Source organism: Acyrthosiphon pisum, chromosome A1 (assembly GCF_005508785.2).
Source record: "Acyrthosiphon pisum isolate AL4f chromosome A1, pea_aphid_22Mar2018_4r6ur, whole genome shotgun sequence".
Taxonomy (NCBI): domain Eukaryota; kingdom Metazoa; phylum Arthropoda; class Insecta; order Hemiptera; family Aphididae; genus Acyrthosiphon; species Acyrthosiphon pisum.
The window spans coordinates 97261763-97281891 of record NC_042494.1 but is presented as its reverse complement, the minus strand read 5'-3'; the positions used below and the strand labels follow the sequence as shown (position 1 = coordinate 97281891).

Genomic DNA, 20129 nt, shown 5'->3' with positions numbered 1-20129 from the left:
TACTATATTTTATATTATGATATATATGTACCTACATCATGGTTGCGCACATTAGTAGCTAATACCTATACATATATACATATAATGATAGTTATTATTATTTTTTTATAATCTCGTAAAAATCTTTAGGAGACACGACCAAAACGTTCGTTGCTATAACATAATAATAATATAATACTGTAATATGTGTTATTATTATTATTATACGATCTGATTTTTTTGGACCGAGAGGCTTGGCGAGTGTGGTGGGCTCGACTTTACCTTACTTTTCATTTCGCTCGCGTTGTCTGCAAGTACTTACCTATTTCGTTATTATTATTATATCGTAGAAAGCGTGTTCCTATCGTGTTTGCGCGCGTGCCGGGCCGGCCAGCCGCTGCTTATTACATTACATTACATTATTACGATTGTTATTATTATACCATGTTTGGTACACGTGTATGAGAATTCGAATATAATGTGCAGAGTACGTATTTTGTAAGTCAGTTTTACGCCATCTAGAACGCGTGAATTTTTTCCTCTCCGTTTTTTTCCTACACGCGCGCTCTCGTAATAGTGTCGTTATGCCGACGAAAGACGAAAAAAACATGCTCCGTGTAATAGACATTATTGTACGCACATCATATTATAAAAATTATAAGTTCCATTGCTTATTTAAACATTACGTTTAGGAAAAATAATTTTATAAAATATCAATTTTAAAACTAAAAAAAAAATGCCCGCAAGTATACTTTTTATTTTTATGATAAATTCTTATAAGAAATAGTTGATATTTTGTCTGTTGACTTAAAGTGGGATGTACCCATCTAATTAAAAAAAAATATTTAATCAACTTATTATAAATTATATATATATGTAGGTACATAATGTATCTCCGGGGCCCTTTAGTTACTACCTATATCGTTATATAAACAAGCAGTATAATATATTATTATATTGTGTACCTAAAATTGCATGTGCACCCAATGTTTCCAACCTTGTCAGTTGTAGGTTAATAATTAATACCTATTATAGGTGATGATGGAGTGATGGACATTCTAAGTCTACGCGATTGTAATATTGTACAAGACGATCAGAATATACATAATATAATACCACCATACACCATAATATATAAAATTATATTACGCTATCAACGATGTTAAAAGTCATCTTCGTTTTTCCGTGGATTACGCGTATATATACGATGCGGAAGACATAGGAAGTCCCGGGGCAAAACGAATCACGTGTTGCATTATATTTAATTTTCATATACATATTATTATGTTTTTAATATTCGCAATACCGAGTCTGTAAATGTCGAGGACTCATGCAGGCGTATATATTATACTCAAGAGATGACCTCGATGAAACTTCACCACCCCGAGCTTTATTCCGTTTATTCTCGATCTCAGACCGTATAGACAGAGACTACGAGTTAACCATTTAAATAATAAAAAAAAATTTGATAGTCTGCATGACTATAGTTTTACGAGGTATGAAGTTTTTGTACTAAAAAACCGAGTCGGCTCCAGCGCCCTCGGGATGATAAAAGTTGTATAATATATTTCTGTCGATGGGACGCAATCTTATATATATATATTATAGGTAGGTACCCGCTTATTACATGAGTTGCTGCTCTTTCTCCGTAGCACAGATCGAAAAATAGATAATATAGAGTTAAAATTTCTATTGATTTACTCCAGCGCTTAACTTTTCACCGCTCAACAAAACATACATACTCACATAATATTATAATCACACCACGTGAGGTCGTCGTCGCGTAGTGTGACGTAGCTGGGTTTTCGGGTTTCCGCGTGTGTCCATTACGCTTGGCATGCTAGAGCCCAGAACGACACGAGTCGCACTGTCGTTATTACACACCCGCGATGATGTCAACGCCGGGTTCGTATATTATTATTGTGGTACGTACCACAGCACACGTGCTAACCGTGCGATAACGATGCGGAGGGGACACTTCGGTCGGTGGATCCGGGCCCGACGCCGACATTCTTTGCATAATATTATCATATTATTCCGGTATTGGTGCCGGGACACAACGACTACAACAACGCATAGCCGCTAAATTATATATATATACATACAACCACGAGTGTTCAGACGACGATGCTGCTGCTGCTGGACCACGCCAAATTGAATAATCACCGTCGTCGTCGTCGCGATGTTGTAACAATACAGCTGATATTATTACGCGTACGCGTGTTATTCGAGTTTCACGTGCTATTTATAATATTTTAATATAACGTTTCTTTAAAAAATAATAATAAAAACCATCTCGTTTCTTAACCCAACTTGCTCGGCCTGCCGTGACTTTAATCGCACCAATCCAAAAGTCATAATGTTTTTTTTTCTTTGACGCAATACACAATTTTACGTTAGTACGTAGGTTTGCGCACCGCGGGACACATACAAGTTGCGTACGGTTAATGTTATGTGTATGACACTATGACGTATTATTATTACCGTCGTGCGAGTGTTTGTCGTGTCCAAGTGCGTTGGCTCCATTAGTCGCCAGGTGCACTCGAATCAAAATCTTTAACTCAATTTTGTTTAGAAATATGGTACTTAACTAGTGCCTACTACCTAGTAACAATTTATAACCAAAAGTTCGAAAAACATTAATTTCGGGGGTAAGACTTGAGTTACAGATTAAGTACTAATTTTCTAAAAAGTGTGAATTAGAAATATTGAATTTGAGGCGTCAATCTGACGGACTTTAACAACGCGCATTTCGTTAAACCGATAATGTTATAATAAATATTATTATGCTAAGATATTGTGACGTCGTGCTGATGACCGTCGCGGTTTGGCATACCGCACCGTTTTCTATTGTAATGGCGTATTCTGAACAAATTATTACGATCGTCGATTTTCTGGTCGGAATCAAACCGTAATATGTATTTATATCGTTGTTTCATAAATGCACCTTTTTTAGTCGTCACAGTCCGACCACGTCGAATCACGTATAATTCGCTAAAACTGCAGTGTGTAGTTGTACCCATACGCAGCCGTTCTACTATCGCGTGTACACAACTGTAGTCTGAAAAATATTGAATCGTTTTCTTTTCACTTTTTCCACAGACATTTACGGTGTACAATAATAATATGTAATAACTTAACTAATAATATTATTTGATTTGCGCAATGCCGACTCTGTTCGTTCATGTTATAAAAATATATATTGTTCCCGTCGAACAATTAAATATTATTGATTTTTCTATGTACATTGTTATAAAACGATTGTCGTCGTTCTATTACGAAATGCGTCGCAACGCCCCGGTACATAATAATAATAATAATAATAATAATAATAATATATTAATATAGCAATAATATGAATTACGATATTATCTAGCTGTTGATAATCTGCAGCAGGTTTGGGTTGTGTCTTCACTGTCTGATAATTGTCGTCCCGTCGGTCTGTCGGAAAATCTTTTTGATAATAATATATTTTGTATGGTCTTCAAACGCGTTGATATAATATGCATTGCTCTTTATTTCCGACAATTTTGAAAACGGGTCATTCCTTATTTACGTGGTGTGTTATCGACTAATACTGAAATATTTATACCTCAGGAAGTAACTTCCGATTTGTATACATAGTTTTAAAACTATTATTACCAATTAACAATTTTTCGCATGTACCTACCTATACCCTGTTACAAAAGAGAAGACACCAGATTTACGTAGCAAAACCGATTTTGTCTGTGGCCGCCTGGTGTCTTCTCTTTTAGAACAGGGTATATATCAAAACCTTATACATTGTTAATTATACGAATAAATTCAATTTTACACTTATTTCAAGTCCGTTTTATTTATTAAAAAAAATATTGTACTAGGTATTATTATTAATATCATAAATATTACTATTTAGATTACTAGAAATAGGTTAGGTTAATTTTATTACGGGTTTAAAGGTTTTAATAAATTATTGGACAATTTGGTTTTTTGAAGCACAACTTTTGATGTCCCAGTCATCGATTTATAAAGTTTTATTATCGACGACCTATAACTAAATTTATTTTCGAATTTTTCTAAAATCGTCAGATATATAATTGCATGGCTGTATAAATTAGGTATTATCATATATTGTAGAGCGTGCCATGGCTTAGGAAATATTCGGACGGCACAGCCTTGATTTAGTTTTTAAAAGAAAAAACTTAATAATAATAATATACGATATTAATTTATATTATAAGCTCTCGGCCGCTTTAATCATGCGTTCTTGTAAACGAGACGTAAACACGGACACAAAAATTAGTTTGCGTCGTTTTTATTTACGTGAGAACAACTGGTTCGTTTCGAAAAACACACAAACAATACGTTTGGCTTGCGTAATATAATAACTATACACACACACACACACAAAGTACAATGTTATATTATTATAATGTGAAAAGCGTATGGTTTGATTTTAAATGAGAGGACGAAGGTTGTGCTGGTAAACAGCGTAGGTACCTCCATACGTGTATATTAGTTGGGCGACGACGAAGAATTAAATAATAATAAAGATTAAAAAAGTTTGTTAGAAATGACAACATTGATATTATATCGGCTTCAAGGTATTCTTATATTATTTTTCAGCAACCTCGCGTTCACATTACCATATTATAATATTATGTGGTTCGTTATTCCCGTTTCGATAAAATCGACTGCGTTACGATAATAATAATTATAATAATAGTATTAGCCATTAGGTATCTATTTTGAAACCCCGAACTGGTGGACACTACTAGATAATATATAAATCTATTATTATTATTATTATTATACTATGTAATAATTAAAATATGCGTGATCAGTGGCCATGGGCGACTACTGATGGGACCCCCTCCTTGGGGGTGATAATTTATAAACTATTCACGATAACATCCTCTATTATAGTTCATATAAATAACATGCAATAGTTAATAGTAGTATGACACTATAACAGTATAACAGTTGCACTCGCTAATCCATGAAAAATATTATATAATTTAAATGCACTGAAATCAATAAAAACCGGTATATATCTAAAAATGCATACTGCAGAGTACACAGAACGTCTGCACGACTACGATACTCACGGCAGCGGACGAAAAATGTATTGTATCGTCATAATATAGGACATAGGTACATGTTTGGAATGGTGAATATTAATAGCGAACTTAACACTGAGACGTGATGGGTCGGCGAGATCATAGAGTATCGTCTAATTTTTGTAAGAAAATCCAACGACGACGGTAGAACGAGCGATCCGTCATGATAATATTATAAACACACTGAGGGGGCAAGTCATATCGTGGTTGGGAGACAATTATTGTCATTATTGTTGTTGTATCGTTTCGTACACTGTAATGATGGCACTGCAGTCATATAATTAATATCGCGAGTGTAAGCGAGAACAGTTGTGCGCATCCCCTCTGCAATAATAAAATATATACCTACCTTATATATTAATATCTTATGTAGGTACACCTGACATAAGCTGTACGAGAGAAGAAATTAAGTAAAAAAAGGCCCCCTCGAGTACAAATAATAATATTATGACGTTATAATATTATATTATATAGGTACGACAAAACTGGGTTAACTGTTGGTCTTCTAAACACCGCGCGTTGCAGCGACGGCTCCCGAAGGGCGTATATATCGACACTTTCGCCGTCCAAGGCAATCCGGTCGGTGGTTTTATATTTATTTATATATTATTTTTATTATTATTACCATCATTCTCGTATATTCGTATTTGTTTTGAGCGCTCTTTCGTATGTGAGTATTATAGGTTGCAGAAGCACGCTGCACGTTGATAGTCCGTGGCGTAGTGCCCGCAAATTCGCGGTTTTTCGTCATGGCACGGCATGTTCTGTTTACGCGATTAGGAAATTATTATTATCGTTACCCGCGAATCGCCAAGATCGGATTTCCGGAGGAGGGAAGGGAGTGAACAATTGGCATGAATATCTTGAGTTTCAAAAATGGCTGCATCCGAGTTGTGCCCGAAAATAATTTTAGTTATAAATAAATATTTGTGTAAAAATTGCAGAGTCCGGGAGTATAAAATTATATGTTCGAATTGGGCCCATATAAAATTATTTAGCTTATCGTAATACTATGTATAATATATGGGTACCATTACTTTCCTGAATTTAAGTTTAGTAGTTTAGAGTTAGGTAGTATCCTAAAATATTTTTTGGACTTCTATTTTTACCACCAAACAAAGTTGATTTTGTAAGTACCTATTCGACCAAATGACGAACAATTGCGCAAGCTCGAGGATTATTTATCAAAAAATGGTATTAATTCTGAAGCAAAGTTCCCACAAAAATGATGGACTGAATTTAAACCTTCAACAATATATAAACTATAAACCCATGTGAATGTTACAGCCTATTAAAATGGAAGGAAAATATTTGAACACAACTAATGGTTACGATGATATATGATATTATATATTTACTCATTTACGGATTTATCATACCTACCAATATACAGCTGTTTCAGTGATTACAAAATGATCTTAGTAGGAGTGCGAAATGGCGTTGACGACAAATGTATTACATTTTTATACGAGTATATTCTTATGATGTCCACGCTTTTAGATCTTCGCTTTTCGCTGGCTATCACTTTGATATTTTTCGTATAATACAATAGCACTACTTGTACTATTTCATCGAATCACACTAATTCATAATTTTATTGCCCATCAATATTGTTATAGAGTTGTAATGACATATAATTTTATATTTGATTCGGACTGCCGTGCTATCACTTTTGAATGCATCTAACTATATAGGTACGTATACCGGTATACCTACTAAATGTGTAGAGATTGTGCAGTTTAACGTGAAAGAAACTTTAAATTGTTGCATTACATTGTACATATATAAACGTTTTGTTATAGGTAGGTGGTACACTGGTACATACACCTAAGTTACCTAACTGTACACGACAACAACACAATTGCCGGCGTCGTGTGAACTGTCACCTTCGCGTATTTGTTAGCTCATTGTAATCGGTCCCAATGGGACGAGAATAAAAACAAATGACAATCGAACAAATTTCGTGCTCTTGAATAATGGGCCGAAAAACGGTTTTTCAACTAAAGGCAACAATAGTGTCTTAGGATACCTACTACCACAATAATAATACGCATAATAATATAGGTATGCTTGCAGGTTTGACGGTTGCACTTTCGTGAACCAGTTTGACAATATTCGGAACGCAAAACCTAAACAACGACGACTACGGCGACCACTTCGACGATCGTATTATTATAATGACGCACGGATTTACATTATTATCGTACGGCTTTATTTAGTTTTTTATTTTTTACTTTATATACACATCGTTATTATTACCGTAGCCGGCGACGCGACATTTAATCTCTTATATGCGGCACGGGGTGCGTTGAACTCGAAGGTCAGTCCGTCTCGGGCTAAATCTCGTGGCTGCGGCGGCGCGAAGACAAATAACATTTATATGTATATATAAACGACGGAGGGCAACGAAATAAAAATAAAAAGAAGAAGGAAAGAAAAAAAATAAGTAGAAGTTAAAGTTCAACATCGCCGCTGGCGGTGCACTACTATACATTGTAAGTCCGCAAGTGTGTGTTTGTGTGTGTGTTATGCATATATATATTGGTACCTACATAACCAGTGGTGGTGGTGGTTGTGGTGACATTCCGCCCACGCGAGACACACGCAATGCGAAAAGCAGATATACGACAGGAGAAAAAAAAGCGAGAAAAGAATAATACGAAAATAAATAAATAAAATGGAATAATAATAATATAATGTATATTTATTATATGAAGGTACACGGCTCGCAGACTCCGAAAAAAAGTGCATACAACCGTACAATAGTATAACGCAAGTGCGTCTAATATATAAATATCGCACGGCGACATTCTTGCACTTGTGTGTGTGTTTGTGTGTGTGTGTGTCACAGTCCGCCCTAAATGTATATAGCAGGTACTTAAATAATACAAACGTCGTATAAATATATATTAAGTACATATTATGTATTTCTTGGTGAGATAATGCAAAGTACACTTTGCGTGTATGTGTGTGACGCGCTGCTGAGTGTATATAATATAATATAATAAAACATATATTATTATAATACACATACATATTATATATGTATAAGTTACTCGGACTAAGCAGCAAGCGTACCTACCTGCGCGCTTTTTTTTTTTATCTTATAAAAATAATAATATTATCACCCCTTGACAATAAATCCGGCTACACGATCGGCTACGATGATAATAGAAAAAAAATAACAAGCACTTGCATATTAAATTATTATTATAATGTGCTGCACGGCAATGTCATTGCGCGGGCGTCGTTGGCGTCGGTTATTTTCGTTTCGGCGACATAGGTCATAAACGCCCATAACGGCACTCACTGTGATACAAGCACACTTGAGTGTACACGTGCACGTATAAATATATATATATATATATGCGCGAGTGTACTGTATTGGAATAGAATAACATAATGTCTAATATTATATCGTCGGATTGAAGACCATCAAGATTTTCCCAGCCCCCCAGCCGGCTTTATCCTATAGAAACTGAACCACTTGGTGGTGCGAAGCCTGTATGAACCACCCGGTTGGTTCTGGTGACGGGGTACGAACGTTTGTTACTAGAAAAAAATTATTTCCTAGAAAACCCACGGACATGAAAATTCTGAAAATTATTGAGCTAATTTTAACAAATAAATCTCAAAATATCCGTTCAGTTTTTTAGTTTCTAGGATAAAATGAGAGGGAAACTACATGGACGTGTCGGATCCTGCTTTCTTGTATTAGTAGTCCATACTACCCCGTTTCAGGCCAGGTTTGGACCAATGGGGCCAACAGTAAATATTTTTGTAGGGCTAGATGAAATTATCAGGGGCCATCAAATTGCAACGCATCTATATACTTAATTGATCCAAAAAAGTAAAGGCAAGATCAAAAAGTAAAATGAAAACTATGCAGTATAAAGAAAACCTCATTTAACCCTCCATTAATAATAATAACTTTTAAATAAATTTCTTGTTTGTGAGCTATATAAAATTCGTTTGAGAGCCGCTTGTGACTTTTGTGACCCCTCTACTACAATAACTAATATAATATGTTATACCTTTAGATTACCCACGTTAGACATAAGTTCACAAGATCACGGTAATCGGGTGACGGTCGGTGGTGTGTTTATAACATGAGTTTGCAGACCTATGTCGGACACGATCTAATTTCGACGCCCACTTGTTCTATATAATATTAATAATATTGTGTAAATAGAAAAATTGCCACATTACCACTGTACTGAATATGTAATGTGTTATTATGTTTGTATAACGTATTACGCGCGCGCGTTTGGCTTAAGGCCCTTCGTGACGATAATAATAACATTATTATATATCCACCACGGTGGCGGTCAGGATATAGGTAATTCGACCAAAAGCTGACGACGACCACCATAATCTGAGTCCAGGGTTAAGGTAAAAAACTGTGCGCGTTTTTTCGCTCAGGAATTATTATTATTGTACTTATAATATGTATATATTATAACTTCCGAATCGACGTGACGGCTTCGGACTGACGGTCGGACTGCCAAGACGATGATAGCGACAACAAATAATGCGTCTACTCGTGAAAGTTTCAGAAAACAATAATTGGATTAATTGAAAAGGTCATTAATTATCGGTCGTATTGTACCTATATACGATATTATTATATTATAGAAACGGCAAACGCGCGAGCTGAAAACATAGTTCGAATAAATCAATTATATTCTTATAGGTGTTAAGGTATATGAATATTTTGAAACCAACAAACCATTTTTATATCTGACTAACTTTTCTCATTTCTCTTACCGGTAATCGAAACAAGCTATACTATACAATCTCGCGCCGCTCTTTAACGACGACAGTCACAAATCATCATAGTAATAATAATATATACATTTGTATATTATAACTACCTACAAAACAGGTAGTAGATAGATAATTACGCCGGCTGCATATTATATGCTACGACGCATCGTGGATATGTATATTTTTTATTATTAAATCGTTCAAATATGATATAATAACAAAATTAGGTATTCAGATTATTCGTATTTTATAATATATTCATACGCCAAGAGAGACGGCAAACAGCAGCACAGCCACGCGCCGACGTCGGATCGAAAAAAAACGCATTGATTTTACGGGACAAAAATTATAATATATATAATATAATGTGCATATTATTATAATGTGCTGCACGAGTGTTCTGTTCGTGGACAACTACGAATGGATCGAGTAGCAGCTAATTCTCGTGACAACTTCTGGATGATGGTTTCCAGAAGAAAAAATGCAGTTTGCGTTTGGGGCGTAGGTAACATTATACATCTAGTAAAATAAAATCACGTCGCGTTCGGGGAAATAATTATAGCAACTATTTTTATATTATATGCACGTGTATAACAATCTGTATTATATAGGAGATGGGAGATGACCTTCTTCTTCCTCGGTTGGATAATCTCGTTTCTTTTTCATCTCCCTCGTAAAATCTCTGAGTTTTGTTGTGCAAACACGATGTTAGTTGGTTTTTTTCTTGTATAAAATATAATGGGCATATTTTTTTTTTACGTTTAAAGTCGGCCACTCCACTCGTCATCGAGATGTTTGGTGGGCGGTATAACAGTGTTTCGTCAGTTTCGTAATTAAGTTAGCCGGATCAACGCGATTATTAAACTGCTTCGTAGCAGGTGTAATATGCGTCTATAGCGAGATGCAGGTACAAGATACGATATAATTTTAACAAATGAATCGCAATCGAAAACCGAACGGGAACACGCGTGTCTCGTATTATAATAGGTATTAAAAAGGTATTATAATATATTATATTATAATACCTATCATCATAACCATACGCCTTGAATTCGGTGCGTTTTTTATAGCTATATTACTCTTACTACACGCTATAATTATGCATATAATATACATTTCTTTGCTATAAATCATTATTAAAAGGTATATTTTATAAACGTCTATCGTCGTCGAAGACAAATTTTGCATTTAAATACACGCGCGGTATTGCTTTCATCCCCGTTCTCGGTATGATGCAGATGATATTTGACTGGAATTTCACTCGGATGTCATTGAAATTGCAACGCATTATGATATTATTATCATTCGTTGATTCGAAACGCCTGTTAAATGTTATATTTTTACGTTTCCGGAAAAAAAGGATTGTCCGTTCCTAAGTACCTACTGTCCAGCTGGACCGTTACCGTTTCTGAGGAACAGACCGATCGAATCGCGATCAGGAAAAGCATGACCGTTCTGAAATAACGCGACGACGAGGCTGCAAACAATTTGAGAGATTACGATTATTATAATAATATATGTACCTAGGTAAGTAGACGCGGCCCGAGCCAAAAACGAATGATTCGGTCTGAATCTGATAAAATGCCTCGCAATAAAATTCGACGAAGAAATCAACAATTATCATTATTTGGAGACCAAACGAGTTTCGTATTCTATCTCCAATATTATGCTTGGGTATTTCGAGATTGCATAATTTAGCGTTCAAAGAATGTGTGTGTGTGTGTGTGTGTGTGTGTGTGTGTGTGTGTGCATACTTTTTAAATAAATGTTTATGTATATAATACTATTATGTATTCGAAAAATGGTAGAAGACAAAAATAAACGTATGCATAATGTACGAAAAGGGTAAAGACGCGCGCGCGAAACCAGTTTGTTTAATTTTTTTTTACGTGTAATATGTAAAGTGCAATAATAATAATATGTTTGGGCGATGACGCCGTACATAATATATCCCGAATTGCGAAATGTCGGTATTCCGATCGCGGCCGTCCTCGGTCGCGAAACGTTTAAATTAAACCGACGACCATCGAATCCTCGGACAAGCTAAACCATAATACAACCATGTGTGAAGACATAAGCGCCAAAATGAGATAAGAGAAAAGTAAATCGTATCATATCGTACAAAAGCACCAAAATCCCAGATACCTGTGTACCTCACTATAGATATTAAAATTAGAACTATATCGTTCAAAAAAAAAAAAATATTTTATCTTAATTGACTTATTTATTAGTTGATTATGATAGAAAGTCAGATTTTATGCGATTTAATAATAAATATTATTATATTGTCCGTATTTGGTTAGTATCCGCATAAACTCTACTATTGAGACAATGCATTTTACAAAAATTATTACAAATAACGGTAAATCAAGTTGTGAAGCATTTTATTTAATAAGCTTTTACACGATTTTTTACGGTTATATATTATTATAATATGTAGTAAGTTATTGACGGTTTTAAATATTTTTAAATGTATAACGTATTAATATTTATCCATACAACTATAGACAGAGCCAGGTAGGGCGCAGGTTCTGCTGTGGCACCCCCTGAACACATCACAACAAGCATTATATTACTTCATTATGTTACTTATTAGTTATTATAGCCACCTATTGATGGCTATTACAATCGTATATAAAATTTTCGACTCCATCACAGACAATGTCGCATGTTATTGTTACAATTTTTTTTTAAAGTTTTACAGTTTTATAGATTTTTTTTTCATGATAAATAAATAATTGTATTGTTTTTTCAAGTCGAAAATTTGTATCAAATTATGTTAATTGAATATAGTTGTTATAAATTTAAAGAAAAAAACTACACAAATATATCAGCTAACAGTGCCTGGCACCTACTGCAGTATAGAGGTGGCTCTGACCATGTATAACACCTATATAATACCTATAATATAATATTGAGGGAGTCATTATATCCGGAAAAAGACATACGATTTAAGTATGAATCCAGAAAATATACTCAGTGACCAATGCAATGAATACCTATATAATCATACATATTATATTGTAAAATAGAGATACGCGCTTAATACCAGATTTATGATGATGTATTAGTTTATTATGTTATATAATATAACAAAAACATATAAAACGTTAATGCAATACTACACACACAAGCAGTGTTCGGCGGCGGCAACGGCGGTCGCCTTGGACTAAAAATCGCCAAGTGAAAAGATCGGTCCGTTTATAATGTGTATATTATGTTTATATGTGTACCTACCTACTATATAATTCCGTCTTATCTGGCGTATTATGTATACAATACACGTCATAATATACGCGTCATGATATTATAATATAGGCCCCTGCCTACGCCTTGTTTGGCCGAAGTTTTCATTGGTTGTTTTTACATTTTCTTTTAATTTTATTCGGACAAAAATAGGGAATACTATACCTACTATATGTGTGCGCGTGCGAGTATCGGGTTTCCACGATGCTGCCAGTATAACATTATCTATAAACACCGGTCTTATAATATAATTGTGTTTTATGCGCGAGATAACAATGATAATAACAATATTATTATTACGGTACACGGCGTCGGCGGCCTTAAAAGATTATTTTTATTATTGCCACCTCCGTTGCACCTCCTCCTCAAGGCCGGTGCGCGTGCAAAGGATATTATATACAATAAAACAATAACAAAATCATAATACATACTATACAACATCGCGATCTCAAGTGTATATGTGATACGTTTTTCGACACCCCTGACATTGCCGGGGTTTCGCAACATGCTCGATAATCAAAACCGTAACCGCCGCCGCCGCCACCGCAATGATAATCGCGTCTTTCACGAGGATTTTTTAATGTTAATATATCGTGGCATAACATACTGAACGTTTCGTATTTTTTTTTTGTCATTACCAGAACAGACGGACGTCGATTTTACACCCAAAAATCGTAAAAAAAACCTATTACAACGGGGGGTCGTTAAATACTGCGCATGGCGTCGGCGGAAAACGTGAAAGTACCCGCGGGTTAAACGTGCGGGCGAGAAAAATGTCGAAGGATTTATGTCGACATTAAATAGATACTCTCGCTCGTACATAAAGAAATGGAAACAATCGCGCGGAATGTCGTGCCGGACGAGACCTCGCTCCATATTATTATGTACGCATACGCACCACGTTATAATAAACTCGCGGGTGGATTTCGGGAGCAAACCCCCACGGCGGCTGTAGTGATGCAGCGTGTGGCAGTACCTACGATCAAATTAGAATTTCTCAGAAAACTACACACCATATGAAACAGGGGTGGAAAAAAAGTCTCGTCGGTCACGGACAAGATTATGAGGTCCTGCGCACTATCTGCGAAATGCGTTCGAATCAGTGTCGAGTGTGATCCTTGGCGGGCTTATGTGTGTGTGTGTGTGTGTGATGTGGGAGCCGTATACATTCTCGTTAGAACGTTCTAGAGAGCATGGCGTGGCGGTTAATTGTGCGGATCGGCGTAACATCGCAGTGGTGAAAGTACTTTCACTCGCCGAGCGCGTTTCCTCGCCACCGCCGAGCCAAGGTCGGTGGTCCGGCTGCTGCCGCTCGGGCAAGATTCCCTACCCTCTCCCTCGGACCACTCTGAACCCCCCCTCCCACTAGTGACGTGACGTCCGTTTGTTTGCGGCGCGCGCGCGTCCTTCCGGACCGGAACAACTTGCGGAGACGTCGGAAATAAAATTCGCTCTCGAGCACGCACGGCTCGTACCCATGTGCATGTAGATACGATTTTTTCATGTCAAAATACCGCCGCTATACAATAATATATAAAAAGGTACTACACGCACAATAATAATGATAATAATAATAATAATATACCAAAGCTCCATATACGTCGAGTTCACCGTGGTCGTCGCGGAGACAATAATATATTTATTGTTGTACCGAGAACAATGGCGGTATACGCGTATACATTATTGACGAACATCGGCGGCAGCGTACGGTGTTTTTTTCTCTTCTTTTCATTATTATTCTAAACGGTTTTATGAAAGAAAACCGTACGCGTATACAGTACCTACTATACAGATGGGTATATATTATATAGATATATTTCAAATGCGAATAAAATTCATAAACTGAGTTTGCGTTATATAATAGAAATTATAATATATCATATTATCTACTTAGACTACTATAATATTATTGTGTATATAAACCGTTTACACGACGACTATATTAAATAGATACGCGCTCGCCGTGAATATACTTTTTGAATAAACGTTACGACAATTATTGTATTATATATATTTTATACTGCAGAAGTTCGATGAGTTATTATTATTAGATTTACCTGTATAATGTATACCTATATTCTATATTAATATCAACAGCATGCTATGATTATTATAACAATATTTTAATAATATATTATATCAAGCTGTCGATGGGCACGTATATCTAGCGTAAAACGTCTGGTGGTCGTGGGGAGAGTCAGCGAGGTAGAATACATATAGATATAGTTAAATAGTTTACAGGAGGAGGATACTTGTTTTTATACATTTGAAACGATTATGTATAGAGGTAGCCTATTATAAAATGCTTGAAAGTTGAAATTGCTCTTGTATAATAATAATATATTATGGTTAAGACTCCTGCAGTATAAGAACGTCTCAATCTTAACACCTGCTGCCCGATATATTATAATAACAACATCCGCCTGCAGTCGAATGCCTGCACCGGTTATTAAAACATTGAACTATCACGAAGTATGATGAGTAGGTACTACAAAACAACGTGTTTCAAAATATAGACACCTATGTAGTAAATATTATGTAGGTAGGTTAGGTAGATATACAAACGAAACGGTCAATACATGCAATACAACTAAAATTGAATTTTTTGTCTGTTTGAAGATAGGTACTTACTATTTTTTTTTCGACAACCGCGTTCGATACGATATACAAACAACGCGATTAACGTCGTTCGACAAACCGTGACCGTATATTGTATCCATCGATATATTATTATTATTTATTATAAATACCGCGTTTGAAGAAAAGAATACAGCCTTAAAAATTCATCTCCAGCAGTAGTATACGTGAGTTTATTAGTTATTAGTTGGCAGCATATACACATATACGAATATACGATATATACGTATATTTGTATACTTTTTGTTGTTATGAAAACGTAATTATTCGGGACGACGACGACGTTTCGATTGAAAAACTAACGAGCGCGTTCGTTAATGTATATAATAATACTATAAGAGAAATCCGGCGTGTTTGTGTTTGTTGTATTTATCAGCGACGAAATGAAGAGTGAACGCGTGGATTTATAATAATTTAATTATATGAAGAATGTTGATTTTTTTTTTAAGTGTCACGAGGATTATTCGATGATGGTTATGACCGTTGAACTCGAAAGTTGTAACTGAAAACTCTGAAACGCACGTTAACCCCGTATAGCAGACTACAGTGTAAAAACAATTATTATTGTGAAGTATACCATGACAATATATTATACTAATCAAATAAACAAGTAATATAATATAGCAGTACTAATGGTGCAGTGTAAAAACGAATCCGGAGAAAAGGCCGTCGAGTACAAAATCTATATTATTATATTAAGAGGACGCCATGCATTCCGTTGTTGTTACCGTTTTCCGTCAAGGTAGCAAATTTGAGTTCAGCAAAACCAATTTCGTGTTTCAAATTCGATGTTAGAGTGAATTAATCTAATATTAAGGTAGGAATATTATCTAAGGAATCTCGTAAGCTTTTAATAATATTTAAATTTTACATGGTAATGCATAATACATGGTATAACTTACTTCAGTATTAAAATACCAAGAAAAGTCTAAGAGGTGCCCTATAGATTATGTCCTTACCTTTAAGTTTACTAATAGGCCGATTAACTCTAATATTAAAGTCAAAAACACAAAATTGATTTTACTAAACGTAAATTTGCCATGTAACCAGTAAGACAGAGACAAGTAAGTAATATGCGGGTGTGGCGTTCCGCAACGGTCGGTTTGAAAAATGAGTTCCTATTTTGTTTTGAAATCTCGATCGAACACATTCGACATCGACCCACAAGGACATTCAGCAAACTCCGATGGCAGGTGCTCGCGGGTCGCGAATGGGCGTTTTAAAACTCAACTGTTGATTACAACTGACATTTCGCCCGGTCGGTGACGTGTACGCGGAAAACACCGCGAGGTATACGCGTGGGATACGCGGAAAATATTCGAGTACGCCCCTAAAATCCGAACTTTACCATAAAATATATCGTAATATTGTTTCAAACTTGTAAAAATATGAAAAATATTGCTCTACCCGTAAAAGCTAGCTCGTTTGAAAAAGTTTGTATCGCCACTACAGGAGAGTCTTATTGCGAAGCCTTAAAGTTTTTAATATCTATATAATTATATAGTGCATTTTAAAATTCAAACAGAGCAGGAAAACGAAATGGAGCATAATCAATAATCATTATTAGAGGCTACCGTGACAAAAAGAATCCTACCAGGGGACTGGTATGCAGAAAGTTTTAGATCAACAATACCTAAGTAGGTATTATATATGTGAATAAATCGAAAATCGCGAAACACAGATCTTTCGGGAAGAATAATTAGTTTATGTGTATAATTATTGTGTCTTATTATTTTACTTTAACTGCTAAATACTAGGTATACAAATATGTACTACAGAATGCCACCGGGAGACTTTAACGTTTCCAGGTCAGGAAATTTGAATAAAACGGTCGTTTTCGATGGATTCGACTGGACAAGGTCGTCATCAGCACGTCCTCCTACGCGCGAGAGGCGCTCGCGGAACGAATCTCGTCAATTCCATACATATATACATATAGTATCTATTATTATATATTTATAACACGGTATTGCGTCGTCGCTCGCTTTTCAGGTGTAAACGATGTGCGTGCATCATATTCATATTACATTATACACGTCGTCGAATCTGTCGGAGAAGGGCGCGAACAACGCAAAAAGTGAAAGGAGGGCGGCGGGAAATATTAATACACCTAATAGTGATAATAAAAACGATGATTCGATTTTAAAAAGCGAAACATATTTTGAGCTGGGCTGCGGCGGTGGTGGAGTCGAATGTCGCGAGGTCGGGGGGGGGGGGGGACATCATCTGCTATATTATTATTATATTTAAACGTCTGATTACGACTACTTATGCGGCTTAAAATCGTTTATATACACATGCAAGTAATAACCTGAACGAAAAAAATATGTTAAACGCACCTTGTACAGTTTGTCCTTGTTGTACCATACGTCCTCTTCTTCTTCAACCTGGACGGGAAATCCTACTCCCTGGTCCAAGTTCAGGTCGTCCCTGGACCTGGACAGTATTCGACGCCTGGATATCATGTCGTTCGGCACTGCTAACGACGGACAACTGTAACACAAGACGAATCGTACCGGTTAGAGACAGGATATAATATAATATAAAGTTAACAACAACAATAAGAACAATAATAATATGATAATTTGTACTTTCTCGATCGACAAACGGTTTGGTATATTGCGCATAAATACGCGTATTTGTGTGTGGGATTAACAATGGTGTCGTAATAATAATATAATGTAATGGGCGTTTATTTTTCGACACACTATGTCTATATATAATAATATAATATAATATATAATATTATATAATTAATGCGCACCTTGTCGGGGGCGGGGGACACGCGTAAAAGCGATCTCAGCACAGACCGCGCACAGGTCGATCAGATCTCGCGTATATAATATCATTATAATCTCTGAGAAACGTCGTGTGTTTGATTTTCCTATACTCGACGTATACTTACAAAGCCAATCGATATTATTTGCTATTATATTATTATACGCACCGAACGGTCAACAATCACGTCGATTGTATACAAGTATACAACAATATATCGACCGGGTATATACACGATATTAACGAGTCCAAGGCCCATTATAATACGTACTATACATAATAATAATATTATATTATATAGATCTATATAGATCCTCATCGAATCGTGTGTATAATAATTACGCGAGAACACTGCACAACGTTCCTTCATGGTACTACTTATATAGGTAAGCGCGTCATTTACAGGGGCATGGCAATTATTATTCTCGAAGACCGCGCGTTCCGCCGCCACATGAGTGTTTAAGACATATTATTATAGTGTCGCGACGAGTATATACTATATATATATAGTTATGTGGCACGAGCACAACTGAGGAAAAGGTCACGTTTTTGTCGCTTAAAGCCTAAAGGACGATGTACGATTTTTATTCAACAATTAAATAATAATAATAATCTCACGTTCTCGGGATCGGTCGATCGCTCGCACGTGTATGTGTGTGTTGCCGAAAACAGACGGCGAAAGTGTGAAAACGCACCGAATAAGCGCGTTTATAATTATTGTCGTTACGTGTCGTTGATCACTGCACAAGAAATTGTTCATTCGTCTGTACGGAGGCGGTATCATTACGGTTTTAAGTTTATATTTCACCAAAGTTTCCCCAATTATTATTTCCGTCCCGTGAACGACTGCAGAAATACCCGGCCCCAGTGCCTTATGATATGATATACCAGATAAGATAGATATGCGAAATTATCATAATAATATATGACATGCGGCGCAGCGAGGTAGGTATATACCATGTGCATTATAATAATATATCAAATATTCCTACGAAAGTTCGGCCAAGGTCGAAACGGCGACCGCAACGGAGACTCCTCGGTTTTAACTTTTGAAGGACTTCTGATAAATCACACTCAGCTATCTGTTGAGTCGATATTTAAAGACAAAAACGTAAGCTGTATAATATTATAATAAAACTGTGCATTAAATTATTATCAATAGGATCTATGTTGATTTCAAAACCATTTGATGAAATTAAAATTTATAATTTTTGTTCAGGAATACCTTATATTTTCCCCATGCCTCACCAGTTCGACTATTTGTCAATTTTTTGGATAAAAAAATATTAGCTTCAAGTTATTGGACTTGAAATTATCGGAATTGAATGATCGATTAACCGATGGGTCGTGTAGGTCATGTGGTGGTGGTGTTATCTATAAAATCCAACAGTGGTGCACATAGTAACATGTTACTAATTGTTTATGTTGTACCCGGCTAAAGGTCTCCTCACAGTAGCAGCGAGAGTTGATCACAATTATTATTAAATGTCGTAGATGTATTTTTCGCATTCAGCAATCAGCCGCCAGCTATGCGGCGTTAGCCGCGTGACGCAATAGAGCAATAAGGCTATATTATACATATTTCGTTCACAATTTTTTTTCTTAATTTTTTCCCAGCCACGC

General features: G+C 35.8%; 1 protein-coding gene across 3 annotated transcripts in view; it reads right to left on the bottom strand.

The window, feature by feature from the left end:
* The window catches only part of LOC100165611, a 141134-nt gene that overhangs the window by 67294 nt on the left and 53711 nt on the right, over positions 1 to 20129 (bottom strand). For all 3 annotated transcript variants that reach the window (XM_029487847.1, XM_029487848.1, XM_001944155.5), the window contains exon 2: positions 18068 to 18221. In XM_029487847.1, the coding sequence (XP_029343707.1) occupies positions 18068 to 18221 (154 nt within the window). The remainder of the gene's footprint in view (positions 1 to 18067; positions 18222 to 20129) is intronic.